General features: G+C 35.0%; 1 protein-coding gene, 1 long non-coding RNA gene, 2 other non-coding genes and 1 pseudogene across 6 annotated transcripts; 3 read left to right on the top strand and 2 right to left on the bottom strand.

Annotated features, from left to right (window-relative positions):
• Positions 1–6,014: 6,014 nt before the first annotated feature.
• LOC122278985 lies at positions 6,015–6,369 on the bottom strand. The gene is made up of 2 exons (XR_006229412.1): positions 6,297–6,369; positions 6,015–6,138 (listed from the first exon to the last, which is right to left on the bottom strand). It is a non-coding gene; the product is annotated as an uncharacterized LOC122278985 (long non-coding RNA).
• Positions 6,370–8,933: 2,564 nt separating this feature from the next.
• On the top strand, positions 8,934–9,006 carry TRNAR-ACG. The gene has a single exon. It is a non-coding gene; the product is annotated as a tRNA-Arg (tRNA).
• Positions 9,007–9,086: 80 nt separating this feature from the next.
• TRNAL-CAA lies at positions 9,087–9,170 on the top strand. Its single transcript has one exon. It is a non-coding gene; the product is annotated as a tRNA-Leu (tRNA).
• A 1,496-nt stretch (positions 9,171–10,666) lies between these two features.
• LOC122279879 lies at positions 10,667–12,443 on the top strand (annotated as a pseudogene).
• A 1,236-nt stretch (positions 12,444–13,679) lies between these two features.
• Positions 13,680–16,220, bottom strand: LOC122279633 (cytochrome b561 domain-containing protein At4g18260-like). 3 transcript variants are annotated; one of them, XM_043090381.1, is made up of 4 exons: positions 15,914–16,220; positions 15,465–15,632; positions 14,506–14,654; positions 13,680–14,401 (listed from the first exon to the last, which is right to left on the bottom strand). In XM_043090381.1, the coding sequence occupies exons 1-4, from the start codon at positions 16,055–16,057 to the stop codon at positions 14,059–14,061; spliced, it is 804 nt and encodes a 267-aa protein (XP_042946315.1). In that variant the 5' UTR covers positions 16,058–16,220; the 3' UTR covers positions 13,680–14,058. The 3 variants fall into 3 exon arrangements, with proteins under 3 accessions (XP_042946315.1, XP_042946316.1, XP_042946318.1); XM_043090382.1 differs by having other exon boundaries at positions 15,465–15,642; positions 15,914–16,051; XM_043090384.1 differs by having other exon boundaries at positions 15,465–15,646; positions 15,914–16,043.
• Positions 16,221–23,273: the final 7,053 nt, after the last annotated feature.

The raw sequence follows: 23,273 nt of genomic DNA, 5'->3' as shown, positions 1-23,273 counted from the left end.
ATTATTCAGTCTTCTAGTTGCCCCATAATAATGCGAGTCAAAAGTTCAATCTATGATGATAAGCTTAAGGGATCTTTGCTTAATTACAACAAACAGATTAATACACACCACACAAACACTACATACCATTGACAATAAAACAACCAACTATCCCATTGGCCGTAAGTACTATTTCTTCCCACTTAACTATTAATCAAGATCAATATATATGTAAACCAGTACTATGAATTTCACCTTCAAAGACATACATACATACATACTGCATGTCTTGCATGCAGTGTATTTTTATATCTACAACCAAAATATAGTATGAACAACCACAAAGTACTGATTACCAAAAATAAATATAAGCAGAACTTCTTCCTCAGCTACAGCTGCAATATTATGGGATCTCTCATACCAGTCTAGCTGAAGTCATTGATTAAGAAAACTACTGATGTCAAAGAACGTAATTAAAAGTTTATATATATATATATATATATAGGTTTTACTGGTTCAAGCTGGAATCGAAGGGTCCATCATGTAACTGTTCTTAAAGAGTCAAAATGTGGAAACATGTATATATGATAATGACCATTATATTTATAGGTACCTTGGAGCCCAAAAACTAAGGAACTTAGATATAAATATTATTGGAGACATATTATATGAAGATCATCCTAATTTCCAATTCTTTGACCAAACTAGATGGTCTAACTTGGATGTAGGCTGTAACAATTAATTGAAGAACCCAATTAATGCTCCTATAGAAGAATACTTGGAGGGAGTACTAGTCTCTCTCTCTCTCTCTCTCTACACACACACACATCTTTGAAGTTTGAAGTCTCATTTTCAATTATTATCAATTTAATAAACTTGCGAGTTTATATAATGTCGTTTAGTGGCTAATCAATTAACATGACTAGCATCACAAAAGTGGTACATGCATGCATATAATGGTTCAACCTCTAAGAAAGAGAAAATATTAAAAAGTATGCATGACAACATTAATACATAGTTTACTTATTAATTTGTATATAATGTAATAAAGTTGGTTTAAGTATCAAATGAATGACATTGCTATGACTGCTTAATATATTGAATTGCTGATATGATTGAGACTATCATATCACAGGTGCTTGTAGTTCAGGAGAATAATGGGAAATTCAAAGGAACAAGTCTGTGGAAGTTTCCCTTTGGTGTTGTTGAGGAAGTGAGTATGAAATTATAAGTCCATTTCCTAAACAAATTCTTTAGAAAATTTTAAGAGATCTTTTCACCTTGGACTGAATTCTACCATTCACAGGACTCGATATGTTCATTAATTGGTGGACTCGAATGATTCTAACATTCACTTACATGTAGCTTTACACGTGCCAACTAATGTAAATCAGAGACCATTGCTTTCATTTTATTTCAGATTGAGATAGAATTCGTGGAAGTCTAAGTAGCTGCCATGTAAGAATATGGTGATGCTAGACCAGTGCATGGACATTGGACTTTGTTTGTGATGCTGAGATGAATTTAATTTTCTCATAATAAGTTGATCATCTTCTCTAGTCACAGATGAATTATGTCTCTTTTCATGATTGTTGTGGCCCTGCTGAAGCCATTCTCTTTTCCTTAATAGGAATGTACCACAAGACCTTCAATCAAACTGCATCATCTATCAGTGATGAAAGTTTTAAGTCCCAACTAAAATAATTGTAGAACCGATTCCAACAAAACACTAGATATCAACTTCCAGCTGAACACCTAATTAAAAAGGCAATAATTTCTACCTTTGGCTGCTAAAGATTTCTAAGAGTTTGTAAAGGTAACTTGTTTTAGTCAAAAATAAAAAAATAAGTCAACAATCTGAGCCTAACTAAACACAATTTCTCTTATGGATCAAATTTTTCATAACACCGTAGTCTACAACAACCAAAATTATTGTTTTATATTTATTTTATATTCCTCAGTTTTAACCCTAGTAATCAAAGTATACTGCCAAAAGAGTCACTTCACCAACAACTTCTAGCAGCATTGGCTTACTCTTAGGGTTAAATTATTTATTTTAAACTGATTCTAAAGCAAAATACCCCTCTAATAACAAAATTCAAGCACACTCAGATTTCTTTCAAAAATAGAGAAGCAAAAACCAGTACCTAAAGTAGCCCTGTTTTTATAAGCCAAAAATTCAGGCTTCCAGTGAAGTGCTTTTAGAAATGAGGTACAAAAACTAGCACTTTGCACTCCAATTCAAAGAATAATTGCAAAATAAACCAATAGCAACGACAAAAAAAACCCAATTTCGAGCTCATCCCAACCCATCAACAAGTTGCAATCACTCAACTACCAAAACCAGAATGCATATCAATACAAAATCCATAAACAACCCACACACTAGAGTAGTACCCGAAAACACCCTAGAGGCAAAGGTCGACAAAGATTTGGAGATGACGACGAATACAAAATAGAAAAAGAGTACCCAAATCAGAACACATACCCAATACAGAACCCACAAAGGACATGCTTTCAGAGTGACGGTGGCTGTATATTATTCTACAAGCATATTTGTGCACAATTTTAAGAAAACAATGAGTGAGGATGAAGGAGGAGACATACCTGTGATGCATGAAATGGATTCCCAAGCTAATCGATCGATGATTATTCTCACCGATACCCCATATGCCCAAAACAATCACTCAGAAACCCAAGATGGAGGCACAGACTTAGGCTTTTGTATACAATAGAATCGACGGGCATAGCTTCCACGGAATTAGGAGAATCAATTGCTCGAATAGATCTGGGTTAGCAAATTGGGGTGGGTATCTTTGCAGGTAGGCAAAAATGGAGAAGAAAGAAATATCGGCATGGGTGAAGGAGTCGGGATTCTGAATCAGGAATTAGGAGAAGGGGGTAAAATTATATCTTTTTCTACGTTTTTGCGTCCCAAAGTTTGTTGCAATGGTAGAAGCAATGTTGCAACTAATTTTTTCTAATTGCAGTTGCATAATTCGTTGCTATATGTTTCAAAATCATCATAAAAAAAAATGAATTTATGCCATCATAGTGCATTGGCATTAAGACATAGAGGCAAAAAGGAAATCATTGCAAATAAAGGTTTATTGCGGTAATTTATTTTGCAACAAAATAAAAAATGCCGTAATAGGTCTTTTTTCTTATAGTGCCAATTTGTCTAACTTTTTTGGATAATGAGTTGATCTCAATTCATTTAATCTAATTATTATAACTTTCTCAAATTTTCAAACAAAATATAATAAATAATTTAAATCTCAAAATAAAAATAATATTAAAAAACTATATTCTAACAATAATCACCCAAATCTTGAATTAACTAGTAGATTATCAACACAGGGGCTCCATTCATTCTCCAAATGAGTTGGGAGCTGGGGCAACCCTCATGCGACCCATACCAATCTTACACTCATTTTTTCAACTCTCATCTCATCTTATATAAATTCAACTCACTACCCAAACTTCTCTATTGATGATTAAGTTTTAACAATGCTATTTCAAGGCTATATAGTTTTTGATAATGTTCTTTTATTCTGATATGCAAAAAAGACAAGTCCCATGTAAAAAATAAGAATAACTATGTTCTAAGACCTCTATACCACACACCATCTATGTGACATAATCCAATTTGGAAGATAAATAAAATTTGAATTTTACAAATCAAATTATGCCATATCAATGATATGTGATATAGAGACCTTAGAAATTAGAATAGCATCAACCATAAAATAATTGCGCATTGAGATTTCTAAGTTAATTAAAAGGTAGTTTTACACTTGATAACAAAAAAAGGCAAGTCTTGTGTTAAAAAAAGAAAAAAAAAACTAATTGCACAATTAGATTTCCGACTTAACAAGGACTTTATTTTACACTAGGTCCGATTTAGATACAAAAGTCCCTCCAATTTATCTCATCTAATTATTATAACTTTTTCAAATTTTCATACAAAATATAATAAACAATTTAACTTTTTCAAATCTTAAAATAATAATAATATTAAAAAATAATATTACAACAATATTTTATTCAACTTTCATCTTAACTCACTATCCAAATCTCATCCTAAGTAATTCTTACCATATCTCAGCTAGACATCCATTTGAGTTTCAACACTAAACATTCGAATTGAAGAATTTAATTTGTAGTTAATTTGTTTTTCAATTATGTTGGAATATGAGATTATACCGAGCATGGATTATTACTCTTTTGTTTATCTGATGATAGTTTTTTATTTTTTTAAGTATATAGATGGTCATCTATTTTTTTTTGGTATATATGCATATATGAATGTATATATAGTGGTTATTCTGAAACGATACATTGCAACATATTAGTATTGAAATATTCCATTCTACTGACTGTATTAGAATTATCTGTAGGTCAAACTTTTGATTACAATTAAGGGTATAAAGGGTCCAGTTTTGGACTTTTTTTAATGACCGAATTGGTATACACTAGTTTTGAAAATTTAAGAACAGATACCAAACTGATTAACCATCGAAATTGGAACTTTCGGTATTTTTGGTTTCGGTTTGGTCCGGTCCAATTTTTCTGGTTTTATGGATAAACAAAATCATACTCCAACAAAATTTTAGCAACTAATTGATCTATACCCCTCATTTTATAATTTTTGGCTAAACGGTTATAAGATTAAATTTATATGTTATATCAAAATTCAAATGTTATGTTAAAAATTATAAGATTAATTTATATTATATCATAATCAAATATTATATTAAATTTATAAGATTAATAGATATGGAGTAGGGGTGTTCAACCGGATCCGGATCCGGGTATCCGGCCATAACCGGATCCGGATCCGGCTTTTAAAACCCGGGCGGTTATCCGCCCGGATTGGCCCGGATTCCAATCCGGGCGGATAACCAAATCTTATCCGGATATCCGGATTATAACCAGATATCCGGTTTTTTTGCAGTTTTTACCTTCAAACCCGAATATCTGGGTCTAATCCGGGTTTTTTTTTTTTTTTTTTTTTTTTTTTTTTTTTTTTTTTTTTTTTTTTTTTCAGACTTTAAAACTCCAAAATATATATATAGCACTTAAAAAAAAAATCTGATATCTTATTTCAATTGCCCAATTTGTTTTAAAAAATAATTTAAACAGATTTTATAAGTTAAAAAAAAAAAAAAGTAAATTAAAGAACAAAATAAATAAAAATGCAAAAATAGATAATATTTTTGTTTACATCTCAATGCAAAACATAAATTTACAAAGAACAAAATAAATAATAATACATTACACAACTAATTAAACTAATACAATCCATTACAAAGAACAAAATAAATAATAATACATTAAAATACTGCTACTATTTAAAAAAAAAAAAATTACAATGCTCTTCAGATCAACAGGTAGCTGATCCAACCTGCCATCTAGGGGTGTGCATCCATTCACAACTCAGAATGCATTCACAACCTACAGCTGTTTCAGATATACATCGACACCAAATAGTTCTTGAGCACATCAACTGAGTTTAGGGGACTGGAAAGATAAAATAAAAAAGGAGTCAATATCACAATTAATATTAGTACTGATATTGTTCTTGTCACTTTGTTGATTGTAAAAACACTTTAATGTCTAATGTCTTTACGTACTTGCAAGTCTTGAATGTCATGCTAAGGACAGAAAGACCATTGGGCTTAGATGCAACTTCATCGATTATAGACCACAATGAGATTTGTATGGTCACATTGGTCCACCAGAAAGTCTGAAAGTACCATCTCTTTGTATCAGTTTGGCCTACAGTCTCAGAGAAAGGTATAAAGTTTAACTCCCAACTGATAAACATAAAAAACTGATCATAGTTCATCACAAACTCTTTCAACTGCATATATATATTTAAACCAGAAAGGAGAAGAAGAACAAGCAACAAGCCAACAGATAAGGAGAAGAAGAACAAGCAACAAGCCAACAGATATGATATATCCTACTAAATTACTAATCTTTATTGCTGTCCCTGATGCCCATCTCAATCATTGAAGTCCACCCAGAAAATTTTGATTCAGCAAAGACATAATCCATAAAGCAAACATAAGGTTGTTTACCTTCTCCACAATTATAGCAAAGCTTCTTATCCACCATCACACCACTATGCCCTTGTCTCCAACAAAGCAAACTCTGGCAGGAAATTAATGTGGTGTAATTAACACAATGTTCCCAGTAAAATTCTAGTAGGAAGTAATAGAAACTCTGTTCATTGTTCAAGTTTAATTAACAAACAGTAAATCCTAAATGCAAATAAGATACATGTATTCAAGATAGCATAATATACTTACAGTTACAGAAGGTTTGTCAAATGTGCTGAACCACTAAATTAAGTTGCTGAAGTTGAAGGAAGAGGGTTACCTTTAGAAGAAAAAAATGTAGAGGTTAAGTTAAATGGATAAACTGGCAATAAAAAATCAAAATTAACAAATAAAAGCATTTACCTTCGATGGCAACGTCTTCTACATGCTCCTCCACCTCCCAAGAACTAAGTGGTTCACAACTCAACCAATTTTGTGTACAGATTAGTGCTTGGACAGTCTCCGGTGCTAATGAGCTTCGGTATGGGTCTATTACACGTCCACCGGTGCTAAATGCGGACTCGAATGCGACGGTCGAAATAGGAATGACCAATATATCACGTGCAATCTCCGCAAGGATGGGATATCTAAATGAATTCCTCTTCCACCAATCCAAAATATCAAACTCGAGTACTTTTGGTTCAATCACATCCGACAAATACCTCTCTAAGTCCGAGCTAAATACCGAATTGTTTTGCCCCTCAAGATATTGATCTAGAGATGTATCAAAATCTTCATATTCCAAGTCGTCACCAATGATACTTGAGGAACTTGAAACTTGTGCCATATTTGATCTTCCACTATCTAGCCCATAAAGCTTGTGATATTGCTCAATCAAACGATTCATGAGCAATCTTACATTGGCCTCAATTCTATCTCCACATTCATCCCCTTTGCACTTTTTTAACCAATATGACAAGGCTGTGATCTTATATCGAGGGTCAAGGACAAAAGCTACATAAACAATCATGTTCATTTTATTCATATTCCCCCAATATTTATCAAACTTAAGTTTCATATTATACGCCATCTTCCTCAACAAATCATCCTCACTCTGACCCATTTTGTTCAAATTATGCTCAATTGTAGAAATTTATTGAAATAACATATTAGATGTCACGTAAGATGAGCCGGAGATTTTCAAAGTGGCATCATAAAAAACTTTAAGAAACTTAATAAAAACACGAGCCCTTTGCCAATCTTCAAATGGAGGTGCTGCAAGCTGTGACTCCCTCATTCTCATTAGCACAAAAGGTTTTTCATATTTTTCAGCAATACTAAGCATTAGGTATGTGGAGTTCCATCTAGTGGGAACATCTAGACACACCATTTTTCCACACACAATATTCAGCTCCTTTGCACATGCTCTAAACATATCAAGCCTTGCCGGTGAGGACCTCACAAATCTTACTGCTTCTCTAATATTATTTATAGCATCATATATAATTTTTAAACCATCACAAACAATGAGGTTTAAAATATGTGCAGCACATCGCACATGTATAAACTCGCCTTCCAAAATTGTAAACTCCTTCTCTCTTATGCTCCTCCTCACATGATCAATAGCGACATCATTAGATGTGACATTATCCACAGTGATCGTACAAAGGCGGTTTATCTCCCAATCCATCAAGCAAGACTCTAACATCCAAGCAATGGTCTCACCTCTATGATTAGGAATCTTGAAAAACATTATGATTTTCTTGTGTAGTACCCAATTTTGATCAACATAATGACATGTGACACAAATATAATTCTTGTTTTGCACCGATGTCCATATATCGGTGGTCAAACAAACTCTTTGATTACTCAACAAAGCCTTCAACTTTTGCTTCTCCTCCTTATATAAACCAATACACTCTTTTTGGAAAGTGGTTCGGGATGGCAAGTTGTGTCTAGGCTCTAAATAACCCAAGAGTTTAACAAATGCCGGATGCTCTATAACCTTGAATGGCAATTCACACTGGATAAACAAATTAGAAATCATCCCCTTTAATTTTTCACGGTCATATTGTCCTAACATTTGAGGACTAGATCCTCTACCATCCATTCTAACTCCAGTGTGTGATGGTGATTTATCCTTCTCAAGATTTTTATCCCGTCTAATGGGAGACGCCGGACAAGAATATCCTAGGTGGTGCGACATTGACGAAGTACCATTTTTATAATGGCATCCATAAATCTTGAAACAATAATTGCATTGAGCTTTTGGTGCAATGGGATCAACGGGTTCAATCTTTGTAAATTGTGGAGAAGGTAAACTAGCATTAACATATAATATAATATAAAAATTATATATAATATATAAAATCATATAAAAAATATTTTATATATAATATAAAAAATTAAAATATATATATCTACCGGTCCGGTTCAGTTCGAACCTGTACTCTAAATATCAAAACCAAAATCAGACTAATGTTTTTATCAATTTTGATTATTAGGAAACTAGGACACTGGTTAATTTTAACGATTCACCGATTTTTTGTTACGTCTTAATTATGATACCAAATAATTGTACCATGAATTAGAAGATTCTTACAAAAAAACTTCAAAATATTTGAAATCTATTTGGCGAAATGGACTCCATGGTCCAAGGGTGGCCCTACAGCTTCCAACTCGGAACTCAAATTTAGGTTTGACAAGTATAAATGTTTTATTCTCATATATTTTAAAAAATAAAATAAAATTCCAAATATTAATAAAAATATTTCCTCAATCATTAAATAAAAAAATAAAAGATAAAGTGTTGGGGAAAATGCTTGGGACCCATTATCAAGATGGGAAGCATTTCTCATGGAATGGTTCAAAATCTCAATATATAGTATTGCAGGAATGTGCCAACCGGACTCCGTGGCCCAATGGATAAGGCGCTGGTCTACGGAACCAGAGATTCTGGGTTCGATCCCCAGCGGAGTCGGTTTTAACTAACTTTTATTTTTAAGTGAAACAATTTGATAAATTTCTATATAAACCATTTTTCTCTGCTACCAGTCATCAGTCAGGATGGCCGAGTGGTCTAAGGCGCCAGACTCAAGTTCTGGTCCTCTAACGAGGGCGTGGGTTCAAATCCCACTTCTGACAATTGTCGCACCTTTTATATGTGTATATATATTGCTCTTTCTTCTTGTTTTATGCTCCAATAGAGAGACATTTAAAACGGGTCTTTTGTAATGAGAAAAGGGAATTTGCTTCGTTTAACATGGATGTCTATATTTCTTTCTCGTTTTCCTTCGTGTTGCGGGTTTAGGTTTTGTGTCTTTTAGCCGTTGATATGGCCTGTAATTGTATGATTGTTTCAGGTTTGGCTCAGTTGTGAAGAGGAACGTCAATAAAACCTGAAGATGGGCTCTGTGTTGGGTTCTTTTGAGCACGGCTCATAAAATTAGCTCATAGTTGGCCTTTATCTCCTTAGACACCGGTTCTCCAAACCTGTCCTGAATTGTACACACTAACTTGATTGTTTCTAGCACTTAGAGAAGATCTCTGTTGAAACGATTATTTCTAGTTTGGATTTCTCATACATCTCATGAACATGCTATAAAACTTTGGGTCCTTAATCTTACACAAGTAAAACTGAAAACAAAAATAATAGTACATTGAATGTTTTGATGAAGTGAATCCCATAAAAAATAATAGGATCAGTGTTCTAAAGGAATACAAAAGAGCAATTTCTGTAAGCAATCTTTTTTGGAATTATTTGAAGCTATGACTGCAGTATATGAGAAGGAAGAGATGGAAGCAATAGCAGTTGTAGCAAGAAGGGCTTGGCAGAGAAGAAACTTGTTTGTTTTCCAGTCTGAATTCACTCACCCAAATGTAGTGGCTCAGCAGTCAAAGAACATATTTTAGGAACTAAGGAGCTTGCTTACAAGCTCAAAGAACTGATAAGCCTGATGATGAAGCTAGACTCTAGTAACTCATATCAACAATGGAATCTTCCTCCACGAGGTACTCTTAAAATTAATTGGGATGTTTCTGTGGACAAAATACTGTGCAAGATAGGTATTGGAATCAGACAAGAGATTGAGAAGGCAGAGTTGTAGCAACTATGAGGATGAATAGATCACGGCTGTTTCCAGATACTCTACTTGCAGAAGCTGTTGGTGCATATCAAGCTACTCTATTTGGTCTTGAACTGGGGTTGAGACAAAATCATTCTAGAGGGAGACTCCTTACATGTTATGAGTTATCCAAGATATTAATAAAGTAAATGAATCTTAGACCAGTTTTGGCACGATAATTGGTGATATTAAGGACAAGCTTTTGGACTATAGAAAAGCTCAACATGTGAGAAGAGATGCTAATGTAGAAGTTCATTTGTTGGCAAAAAATGCCTTTATCTGATTCTGACTTTATTGTTAACGTGGGGGATTATCTTTCATGCATTTGCTCCATGATTCAAATGAGTTGGTCAATAAAACTGGATTCCTCTAAAAAAAACCATTACGGAGGTCGTTAAGCGGCTTAAGCCTTCTCCAGTTCACTGGACCGAAGAGGAACAGATCGATGCAACAAATAAAAGCCCATTACGGACAGTATTGCCTCAGAAGACTGAAGTGACGAGAAATATAGTTCTTTAGTGCCAAGGATACTGATTTCAAATGGAGTCGATGAAATGCATTTAATATAAAACTAGCTGATATTTCAAATGGTCCAAAAAATTTCTGAAGTTGTTTGTGATCGGAGGTATATATACGGCGTACATGCTCCCAGCTCCTTTTCAGGATCAAATAAGCATTTTGTTTTTACTTATTTCTGTTCGTGATTCTAGCTTGAACTTGTATTTTGTGGGTTTTGTAGCAAATATGAGCTCTGAGGCCCTTCTTCACATTGCCATGTGCCCATGCATGGCTCACCATAGGCCACCTAAACTAGTTCATGCACACCGCCAACAAACTTGCCGAGAGAGGCCACAGAATCTCTTTCTTCTTGACAAACGAAACTCAAACTAAACTGGTGCCTCTTAATCTTCAAAAAGACCTCATTTCTTTCATCCCAATTAATGTTCCACACGTAGATGGCCTCTCTCCTGGTACTGAAACAACTATATTCCTCGCTCATTGCTTTCACTCCTCGCCATTGCCTTTGACCTCACTGAACCCACAATTGAATCCTCTCTTGGTGATATCAAGCCCCATTTCGTATTCTACAATTTGGCTCACTGGTTGGCATCCTTGGCTCACCGCCTACTCATCAAGGCTATATGTCTTTCAGTTGTTGGCCCTGCAGCCATGGGGCATTTGATTAGCCCAAAAAGGAAACTCTTTGGGAAGCCCTTAACAGAGGTCGATCTTAAAGCACCTCCGTAGAGTTTGCCACCTTCTTTGATGAAGCTATGTGCCCATGAATCCCGAGAAGCAATAACGCTTCTAACGGAGAAGAAAGATGGCCAAGGTGGCATATCATTCGTGGAACGCGGAGATCTCTTACAGAGATTGCGATGCTCTTGTTTTCAAAGCCTGCAGGGAGATGGAAGGAATTTACTGTGACTATCTGGAAGCACAATTTAGAAAGCCTGTGATTCTCAGGCCCAATAGTACCAGGGCCACCAACTTCAGCATTAGAAAAGAAACGAGCAACGTGGCTGGATGGCTTCGAGGTCAAAACCGTGATATTCTGTGCATTGGCATTTACGAAGCGAATGCATTTTAAACAAGGATCAGTTTCAAGAACTGGTTTTGGGTCAAGAGCTATAGTGCATACCTTTCTCGCTACCTTGAAACCACCAATGGGGGTTGAAAGAGTCTGCATTGCCGTAAGGGTTTGAAGAGAGGGTAAAGAGAAGAGGGGTTGTTCATGTGGAGTGGGTTCAGCAGCAGTTGATTATGAGGCACCCTTCTGTGGGGTGTTTTGTGACACATTGTGGGTCAAACTCTTCAGCTGAAGACCTGCTGAATGAGTGCCAATTAGTGCTTATATCACACTTTGTGGAACAACATATCATTGCGAGAAAGATGGGCAGAGATGTAAAATTAGGAGTTGATGTTGAAAAAGGTGAAGAAGACGCGGTATTTACTAGGGAGGGAGTGTGCAGCTAGGGCGGTGAGGGGCGGTGATGGATGATGATGGCAAGGTTGGGCAGGAGGTTAAAGGCAACCATACTATAAATGGCTAGAGTTATTGCTGAGCCCAGGGCTCGAGAATTCCGACATTGACAGTTTTGTTCAAAGGCTCTATTCTCTGCTGTAATTATTGTATAACAGCAATCAAGAATATTAATTATTTATGTATTATAATGCCATATATATTAGTGTGCTGTTGTTTGTGCTGCTTGCCCCTTTGGCCATGACGAAGGACATTGATTGCTGTTTGTTCCTCTGCCTGAGTGGGCAGAGTGTTGTTGCAATTATGTGTTTAATTTCCAATTAGTCGGTGTATAATTTAATTAAAATATAAATATAGTTTTTTATATTAACTAGTAATGTAGGTTCATATATTAATTATATTTTTAATATTTTAATAGACATGCTTATAAATATATATTTTTTACTCTATGCATAACTTCAACTTACGACAATGGCCGAGAAGGCATGTTGAGTTGTCACACATGATCCTAGACGGGGTTCGATCTTCCTCTAATTACAAACTAATTATTAATCGACTGTCGTTAATAGTTTTTCAATTAAATAATTAGATGAGATTATGTGTTCATCCCAATTAAATAGGATAAATGCAAATTGAAATTGCTATACCACCTAACTTATAAACATGATCAATTGTTAAAAGTCTAATGGCTTGATGGCACACGACCCACTTTTCTAAATGGAGAACTTATGTTCCAACCCTCTCTCATTGTATAAAAAAAACATGATTAATTGATTAACATATATTTATGACAAACTTAAGTACTAGAATTAGCCATACGAATCTAAAAACAACACTCATTTTGCCCCCTTAACGTGGTATCTTGTGATATATTAAAACAATTAGAAAAAAAATATAAGTTGCTATATGATATATTTTGTTATAAATTAAGGAATACTAACTTAAAAATTACTCATCGTCAGACATAAATTACAACCAATAATGAGTGTTAAAAGGCACTACTTCATCATTCTACAACTCGTTTGGCAGAATGATGAGCTTTAATATGGTACCATTTAACTATTTATGATACATGCGTTTAACAAGCCTTTGATATTAAAAAAATAGTATTAAGATATGCAAGTTTTACGTACTCTATTTTAAACTGCAAATAGTACTAAGATTTTTACTCTTCTTCACCACATTCAAACAGCCAATCAATAGAGGAGAGATAGGGGCTGAAATGAAATACCGGTAAACAAAAGCAATGGGGAAGAGCGTCTAGAGGAAAGAGAACAGAATTAAAAATGTTTTAGAGTTGTGAACAGTATTCTCTACATCTAGTGGGTTACTGCAGCAAAGTGTAAAATAAAGATCAACATACAAAATCCATCAGAGGGGACTTTTGATCAACTTTTTTTATATTTTACATAAAACTGTATTTTACATGAGCCATTGTGAATGCTCTAATTGCCATGGATTTTCCAGTTGGACCAATTAATTGATTGACTAGAAATTACAAATTAATTAACCAATAGCTGCATTTGTAAGTAGATCTTATAGAAATTATGGTGCCACAAGCTATATGTCATATTATATATCTAATATTCAGTCATGATACAAATCCAAACATTATTACAAAATATATGCTTACAAACTTCATAAATTCCCTCACCTCATATTTTATATATATATATATATATATATGTAAAAAAAGAAAGTTAAAGCCAATTTCCTAATTTCACCATCACATGAAAGAGGTACCTAGAATATACATATCTGAATGGACAATTCCAACTCTGCTTTTTGATGCATGCACTCCAATAATGTATTCTTTTGGGAAATCACCTTCCGCTTGCAAAAAGTGTATGCATCCAAAAACAAAATGCAAAAGAGCAAACCAAAAAGAAAAATGATAAAGGAAAAGCTAATAAAGAATCCCATATCAGTCAAACAAATTCTTAAGTGCATTGCGCTTGCCACATGGTTCAGGCAACAGCTCCTTTTGGTTGGGGCCTTCAGGAATTTGTTGGTTGGAAAGTGTAATGGGATCATTTCCTAAAATCTCACCTTGCTTTTGCATATATTCCCATTTGTCTTGGAAGAGGTAAAAGAAAGCAATGAAAGAGACCTCTGCTGTGAATAGCACTGTCCAAATGGCTGTACTTCTTCTTGTTTTCTTATTGTAAGCTTTTAAGCCTGTGTAGATGTTGATGATCCCACAAAGAGAAATTATTGTCCCAAGCATCCAATGCACAAAGTACCACAATCTTCTTTCTTTTTTCTCCCTGCAAAAGGAAGAAAATTGTAGATGCCATAAATATAAGTGTCTCTAGTAGATGAAACTTCTGGCTTTATTCAGAATCAACTGTGAGAAAACTGAATGAACGACCTCTTAGGCCTGAAAATTCCGATGAAGGCTTGCACCCATATGGCACAATAAAGTGCTAGACCTAGTCTTTGGTGGCTGTTGCTGAATGAATTCTCAAATTTTTTGAACGACATGACCGCTCCAGCTGTGGCCAGAAGCGCTGAAAGTATCTGTTAGGAGGAGAAAGATAGAATTTAGCACTTAGGGAGACAGGTTTAGAAGAAGATCAACAGAAGGGTGAGGATAACTAGTGGGAAAACTTCAAAATTTCCTTCCTTAATTCATCTGAATCTTCGGAAACTAGGGCCTCTAGTAATGCACTGACCCATGAAAGGGGTCTGGTGGGTTTGGGTGTTGAGAATAGTTATGAATAGTAATAAAAAGTATGTAAAAAGTAATAATAAAATAATAAATAGTAATAAAAAGTAGGTAAAAAGTAATGAATAGTAATAAAAATATGTGAAAAGTAATAAGAAAGTAATAAATAATAGTGAGAAGTGTTGAGAGTATTACTCAGTAATCAAATTGCTAAATCATTTGATATAGCAATTTGCTAGATTCTTGTAGAAACGAATGATTTTATTGTTTTGGGTATGTGATGCAGCAACATGTGGATATCCCACTAATTAAGAAGGAAAAAATATGATTAAATCAATGACAAGATTTGCATAATCACTACTTCTTTTGCCATTGAAGTTATGATAATTAAAATCAGTTAAATTAATTTAATTATTGTTTTCAGACGGTTGGCTAAATAATGTCTCTCTCTTAAAATAATTTGTGGACCCCATCATTAAAGTTAGTAATGTATGATGATGTTTTAGACAAAGATGAAAGCTTGAATCATTACACATTGTGGCTCTGAATTTGCACTCTTTGGTCCTGTTAATATATTGTAGAGGAGGATATGCATCGATGTAAATACACTATAATTTTCGTTTTTAGTTGTATGAATATCATGTAAAGAGTGAAGAGCTTACCTGTAAAATAACATGGAGATAGAAAAGGATTTTGAGCCGCGTGTTCGACCGTGGTTCCTCTCTACTAGACATTCTGATAGCAAGTATCGCAACAGGCATTAAGAATCCGAGTGAAAACCATAGGAGAACCCCATGAATTGTAACATCAGATGACATCTGAGGACTTGGCTGCAAAAAGCTGACTAAACAACAGTTACTTCTGAAACTTCTGAATATCTGATACTTCCTAGATGCTAAAAAGCTAAAAGTAAAAACTGACACAAGAATAAAATGGCAAACTTGGCTTGCTAGCTGGTGGTTATTGTGATCTTTCTTATCACTTTTCCAGAAGATAAAGAGGAAGGAGATATAAGAGGAAAAAGAGAAGTAGTTTTGTTTTATAAATATTTCAAACCCCCTTTCCAAAGGCCTGCTGGGGAGGAAAAAAGGAAATTGAAGAACTAGTTTACCTTGTGAAAGTAATGTCTAATGCTCTTGTGACTGCCATACTGATCATGATTCCCTTCTTCATGGAATGAGCAGCTAACTAATGGTAGAAGAATAACATAGCAAGCAGGGATAGAGAAAGGTGCTAGCCTGTGAAAGTTTTGCATTCTTCAATGATCAATCTCCAGGGAAAGCAAGAATATAACCACAGATCCTAGCTGTCTCAATTACTATATATCCTAGTGTTCTCTCTGTCTTTACCCCTCTCTAAAGTTTAGCTTTTCTTAATTTTCTTATGAAAGGTGGACCCTTTATGATATAGTCTCTTAGTGGCAATTAAAGATAGAGCTTTTAAACAGAGTTTGAACAAAAGCTAGTCGTTTTAGCTGTTAATCCAGAAACAGCAATTCCTCATGAATTTAGTTCTGAGAAAATGCTGCTGTGCCACTCGGGCTGTACCGCTCGGAAATATATATTTATTTTTTATTTTTTAACTTAGTGATTAAGGAAGTAATTTTAAGTATATTAGTGTATTTTTTTAATTTTTTAAACATATTTACATCTATTTAAAAAAATGTAAAAAGAAAAGAGAAAAAAAAAATTATAATTGGCCGGCACTCCCAGCGGCAAACATAGTAGACCTGCCCTTTAGTTCTGACATTTATAATCATGGGCAATTCAGGTGATTGGTGTAAACGAGAAGATTAGCTTTATAAATTTGGCCAAAACGACGAGTTGGGAAGGTATGAATGATTTCAACGATGTGGGGTTAACATGGGAAAGCTTTTTGGTACATAAAGGGGAATTTGGGATTGCAAATACAAAAGGGTCAAAATCCTCATGGATGAGGGGTTGAGATTTGTGAAGGAAGTGGATGAATACTGCACATGGTAGCCTGCCTTACTCTACACCCGCCCACATCATTTTTGAGCATCTGCTTCGTGATTTTATTGTAAGAAACAAAACATCAACGGCCATTAAGGGTAGGGGTTTTTTAAGACAACATGTTGGACAGTCGATCACTAATACATTCTGAGATAAGCTTAGCTAATAATATGGATATATTCAAAATTTAGAGATCTCGAGTAGAAGAGAGATAGATACATGAAGTGGGTCTTACTGCTTAAGACAATAATACATTTTTGTAAGACTTTGTTTATGTATTTATTTCAACACAAATTAGGGATCTCGAGTAGAAGAGAGATAGATACATGAAGTGGGTCTTACTGCTCAACACAGTAATACATTTTGTAAGACCTTGTTTATGCGTTTATTTCAACCCAAATTTTTATACACCAACAATCGCGGCACTGCCCACCTTGGCCTAACATAATGAGATCTATAATGGGATGCTTTAAAGCACACCCATGAGTAATGGACACAAATGCTAAAATCTCTTAACCCATGTGCTGTTAATTCACCCTTTTTAAATCCATAACTAAATACTGCTTAATTCAAATTAATCACTGAGATATTGATTGATATTACGTGCAAGAAAAAGAACCATTAGGAACAGTATAATTTAAATTCCACTTGACATATTCGGCTGGAAATAATATATGCACTGAATTCTACAATATTCTAAGAGAGTTTTGGACTGAATAGAAAGAATTAACAAGCACGATAACTCTTAAACCAGGTTATATCAAGATATCAATTAATGAGTTTTGTGTTGGTATGTGTTCATGAGGTTTGTGAGAATTAAATCAAGTGTTGTGCCATTGACAATAGATTTTGGCATGTTTTTAATCAAATTGATACCATTGACAACGTTGGAATGGATAGATTTAGCAAGGAAGAGAGAAAAGCTTTTGAAAACGGGAGGGATTAATAAAGGTGCCCTTAGCTTCAATCTTTGGACAAAGATTAAGGACTGGTGAATGCTAGGAGGAGTTCTTTGGGTTCAAAAAGAGAGCTTGAAAGCCTATTTGCCAAGGAAGACAAGGAGTTTGTGTGGTTGTGAACACCATGCTAGGAATTGGATATGAAACCATAACAAAAGTGAGAAAATGATGGGACAGATATCTTCATGGTGTGTTTTGATAACATGATCTGGAGAAGAGGATTTAGACTTAGGTCTTTAAATCTAAATCTCATGTTTGGATCGTAATCATAGTTTTCAGAATCTTGGATTTGAAATCATTGTTGACTTGAAATCCAAACCCAAGTCCAAATCAAAATTCTTTTATCCAAATGCAATATTGTTGTTGTCGACATAAATCAAGGTCTGAAGATTCCTAATAGGTCAAATTCAAAACTAGGTGAGGAAAAAAGTGTTCACATATACGATTCTGCTCACTCTCAGTGTACCACAAATGGTAAGTTAGTTCAATTTCAGCATAACCAAGATGCGAAGAATGATAGCACATATCAAGACTCTAGAAGGATAGTTGACTGCAATTAATCCTTAGGATATAATGGTGTAAATTTGGTATGAATCTGTAATTTATGTTCTCATATTCTTACCTTTCATGCATATTCCCTTAACAATGTACATAGCCTATTGCGATACTAATGTGTTAGAATGCAATTATAGTTGGTGTGGAAAACCAAACTATTTTTAACTATTTACTTTTTCATGGTATTAGAGCATTCATAGGAAAACTCCTTTGGTCCTACTTTGAACATGGAACCATATTCCCATGACATACCTATTGCACCCACTTCCAATACCTTCACCTTACGTAGCATCACTCAGCACATCTCCACCAAATTAGATAGTTCAAACTATTTGAACTGGGTTTTCCAGTTATTTCCTATTCTTAAAGCCATGAACTGATGGGTGTTGTGGATGGCATGGAGCCATGCGCATCTCATTTTCTTAGTAATGAAACAGGAAAAAACCATTGTAATCAATCATGATTACTTACTGTGGCAAAAGAAAGACCAGTATCTTCTTGACTGGTTTACCGCCACTTTGTCTGAAACAATTCTATCATCAATATATGGATTGAATATCTTTAGACAAGTGTGGACATCTCTGGCAGAGAGATTTGCATCACAACCTCCTTCTCGTGTGGCTTATTTAAAGCGCCAATTGTAATCCTTGCAACAGAGATCTCAAATTTGTGCAAAGTATCTTAGGCATGCCAAGTCCTGGGCAAACTAACTAATGGCTATAGGCAAACCCGTAGAATATGATGATCTCATCTCCTACATCTTGGGTGGATTATTCCAACAGACATTGCATTCAGCATATCATACAACTTTGCTACTCGTGACATTCCTATGACTTTTAAGGATTTTCAAGCTAAGATTTTGAACTTTGAGATATTACTTGGCAACCAACACCAATATGTTTGTGAATCTAGAAGCTTTGCTCTATACTCTCACAAGCTAAAATTCTCAGGGACAAACCACAATAGTAAAGGCAATCATTTGGAAACAAAGGTAATTAGAAGTGAAATAAAAGCGAGACAGCAGCAACAAAAATCCATTCCAAGCTGACTCTAGCAGGGCTCCATGCCAAATTTGTGGCAAGATAGGCCATCAAGCCTTGGACTGCTACCAACGCATAAACTTTGCTTACCAAGGTAACTACCCACCTTCTCAACTTGCAACAAAGATAGTTAGACCAAACTCTACAAGAGCAACCATAGTATGCTGATAGCAATGCAAATAGTCATGTGATAGTAACACTAGAAAACTTATCCATCCAAGAATCCTACAAAGGTGATGAGGAAATTGTTGTGGGGGCAATGGAACAGGATTGAAAATTGCTAATCAAGGATTTGCGGTGCTTTTAAATTCTAGTACTCCCTTCAAATTAAATAGCATTCTTCATTATCCTTCAACTGCTACAAATTTACTCTCTATATAAAAATTTTGTTCAAATAACCACTGCTTGTTTATCTTGACTAACTCTCACTACTTTGTGAAGGACAAATACACGGGCCAAATGCTTATTTTGCTAGGGCCAAGTAAAGATGGACTCCATCCAATCTTCTTCTCTAATGCGATGAATAAAACCAAGAAGATCACTAACTTTATTGGAGTCACTGCAAACCCTATCACTTGGCACCGGAGGCTTGGTCATCCAGCCACTACTATCTTTAACAAAATTAAGTCTTTAGTTCAACTTCCCGTTATTAGGTCCACCGAGTATGGCTCATCATGTGAACCATGTCAATTAGCAAAGTCTAAAGCTTTATCTTTTTTAGAGTCTCATAATATAACCTTTGAACCACTCAAAATAATACGTTCAGACCTTTGGAGTTCACCTATTGTCTCAGACAATAGTTACAAGTACTATGTAACTTTTATTGACAATTTCTCTTGATTCACAAGGATTTATCCTTTGCAATCCAAATCTAAAACTTTTGAATGTTTCATAAAGTTCAAATGCATGTTTGAGAACCTTTTGTCTAAGTAAATCAAAGCCTTTCATTCAGATGGAGGTGGTGAGTTCATGTCCAATAGATTCAATCGTTTCCTTGAATCAAATGGCATTATATGTAGACTGTTATATCCCTACACTACCCAACAAAATGGTTGAATAAAAAGGAAAAATAGACCCATAGTAGAAACTAGTCTAGCCTTCATATCTTAGTCCAAGATACCTTTACACTACTAGGTTGATGCTTTCAATATTGTTGTATACCTTATCAATTGATTGCCCAATATAGTCTTTAAACATCAATCCCCTTACTTCAAATTACTTCACAAGTAGCCAGACTATACCTCCCTTAAAGTTTTTGGGTGTGCCTATTTTCCTATCATTCGACCCTACAATCATCATAAGTTGATGTTTAGATCCAAAAAGTGTATATTTTTAGGCTACTATTCCAACTACAAAGGGTATAGATATCTTGACCCTGCTACCCAAAAGATCATTGGTATAGATATCTTGACCCTGCTACCCAAAAGATCATTCTTAACAGACAAGTTGTTTCTTTATGAAGGCTCATTCCTAGCTTAAGATTGGGTTCCATCTTCTGTTAGGCTCGCTGCAACAGCCTTTGGTTCACAAACAAAAAAATCTTCATAGGTAGTGACTCTCAATCCATATCCTTCTCAAGAATCTACTTTATTAGTCCTACAAAACCTAGTACCAATTCTCTTGCTAGTTCCATCATTGTTGACACTAGAAATGAACTTCCAAATGAACCTAATGACCTTCCAATTGATTCTGGCCTTCCTATTATAGAGTCATCATCCAATGACCAGAATCAGGTATCTAGTCACTCCAATCATTCACAAGTAGAAGTTCTTCCATCATCCTCACAAAATGCCTAGACCTCACATCCAATGGTGACTCGATCACAAGATGGTATTAGAAAAGCCAAGCATTTCTCATATTATCAAATGTACTACTCAGCCAAATATCCTTTGTAGGTTTACTCTTCCATAGGTCCATTTGTCACACGTATAAACTTTGCACAAGCAAACAAAGTTCCTAAATGGTGTGAAGTCATGCAAGAATAATTCAGGCACTTAGATCCAATAAGATGGGTTATTTGCCCTCGACCCCTTTACAAAAATTTCATAACCAATAAGTGGGTCTATAAGGTTAAACAAAAAGCTTACGATACCATCGAGAGAATCAAGGCCAGGTTGGTAGCAAAGGGCTATAAACAACAAGATGCTATTGATTTTATAGAGACATTCAACCTAGTGGTCAAAGAAGCAACCATGAACCATTCTTGTACTTGCTATACACTTTAATTGGCCAATAAAGCAATTTGATATATCCAATGCTTTTCTCCATGGATCACTTGAAGAGGAGGTCTACATGAAGTAGCCCCCGGGAGTTATTGACAAAAACCATCCCACACATGTTTATAAGCTCCAAAGGGTAATCTATGGGCTAAAGCAAGCCCCTTGAGCTTGGTTTAACAAGCTAGCAAGCACTCTTCTTGGTCTTGGGTTTGTTGAGTCTAAAGTTGACTATTCTCTTCTCACTTTTCACAATTCAATATCCACTTGTTCTTCTTGTTATAACTGTTACTGAGAATAGTTTATCTGCCATTACACTTATTGTTTCATGTCTGAAGCAAAGCTTTTCTATGAGAGACCTAAGGGCTTTGCATTTCTTTTTGGGCATTCAAGTTCACTTTACAACAATAGTAATCCATCTCTCACAATCCAAGTATGTTCCTGAGAGACTAGATCGAGCTAGAATGGTTGGAGCTAAACCAGCAAAAACTCCACTTCCTGCTGGAACCAAGTTGTCCTAATATGATGGAAACTCTGTGGACAATGCAACTGAATATAGACACTTGGTTGGAACTTTGCAATATTGTGTCTTAACTAGGCCGATATTGCATTTTCTATCAACCAATTATGTCAATTTATGCATAATACGACCACCACTCACTAGACAGCAGCCAAAAGAGTTCTTCGATACCTTGAAGGTACAATCAATTAAGGCTTGTTCTTCAGCCAAGGTTCACTACATCTCAATGCCTACAATGACTCAGACTGGACTAGTAATCTAGATGATCAAAGGTCAACTTCAAGTTATGCCATCTTCCTTGGTCCTTGTCTCATTAGCTGGACTGCCAAAAGGCAACATATGGTGTCAAAATCGAACAGGGAATTTGAATATAGATCTCTTGCTCTTGCCATTGTCGAACTCAATAACACACCTACTTTGTGGTGTGATAACATCGGAGCCATCTCCCTTGATTCAAACCCAGTTTTCCATGCTCGTATCTAACATGTGGAAGTTAATTATCACTTTATTCAGGACAGAGTAGTGCAAAAGGATGTTCTCATTCAATATCTTCCTACAACTCAGTAAGTTGCAAATATCTTCACCAAAAGCTCAACATCTTCTTGGTTTCTTCTTTTGCGGGACAAGCTAAAGGTGTGTCCTACACCCATTAGCTTACGGGATGATGTTAACATAAATGATTCTACTCAATCTCAGTATACCACAGATGACAAATCAACTCAATCTCAACATGATCAAGATGGGAAGAATGATAGCAGAAATCAAGACTCTAGAATGATAGTTAACTGCAGTTGATCCTTAGGATATAATGATGTAAATATGCTATCAATCTATAATTTATGTTGTACATATTCTTACCTTTCATGTATATTTCCTTAACAGCGTACGTACCCTACTGCTATATTAATGTGTTGGAATGTAATTCTAGTTGGCGTGGAAAACCAAACCATTTTTACACATTTATTTTTTCAAAAAGAAAGCATGATAGTGGAGCAGTAAGCTAGTAGTGAAAATGAGAATGGATTTTTTTTCTTTTTCAATTTCAGAAAATAAAGTTAGCTACAAGAAAATCTTCCTCATCGAATCAACACCTTTAGGTCCTATAAAAAAAAAAAAAAATGATATTTGCAGTCGTGGTTGTGCAAGCGGCGTGCAGTCGCTTTGAAAAAAATAATTAATATGGGATGAAAAAAAAATTAAATTTTTAA

Source organism: Carya illinoinensis, chromosome 10, assembly GCF_018687715.1.
Source record: "Carya illinoinensis cultivar Pawnee chromosome 10, C.illinoinensisPawnee_v1, whole genome shotgun sequence".
Lineage (NCBI taxonomy): Eukaryota > Viridiplantae > Streptophyta > Magnoliopsida > Fagales > Juglandaceae > Carya > Carya illinoinensis.
Note: the sequence above shows the minus strand (reverse complement) of the source record. Positions and strands in the feature narration are given on the sequence as shown.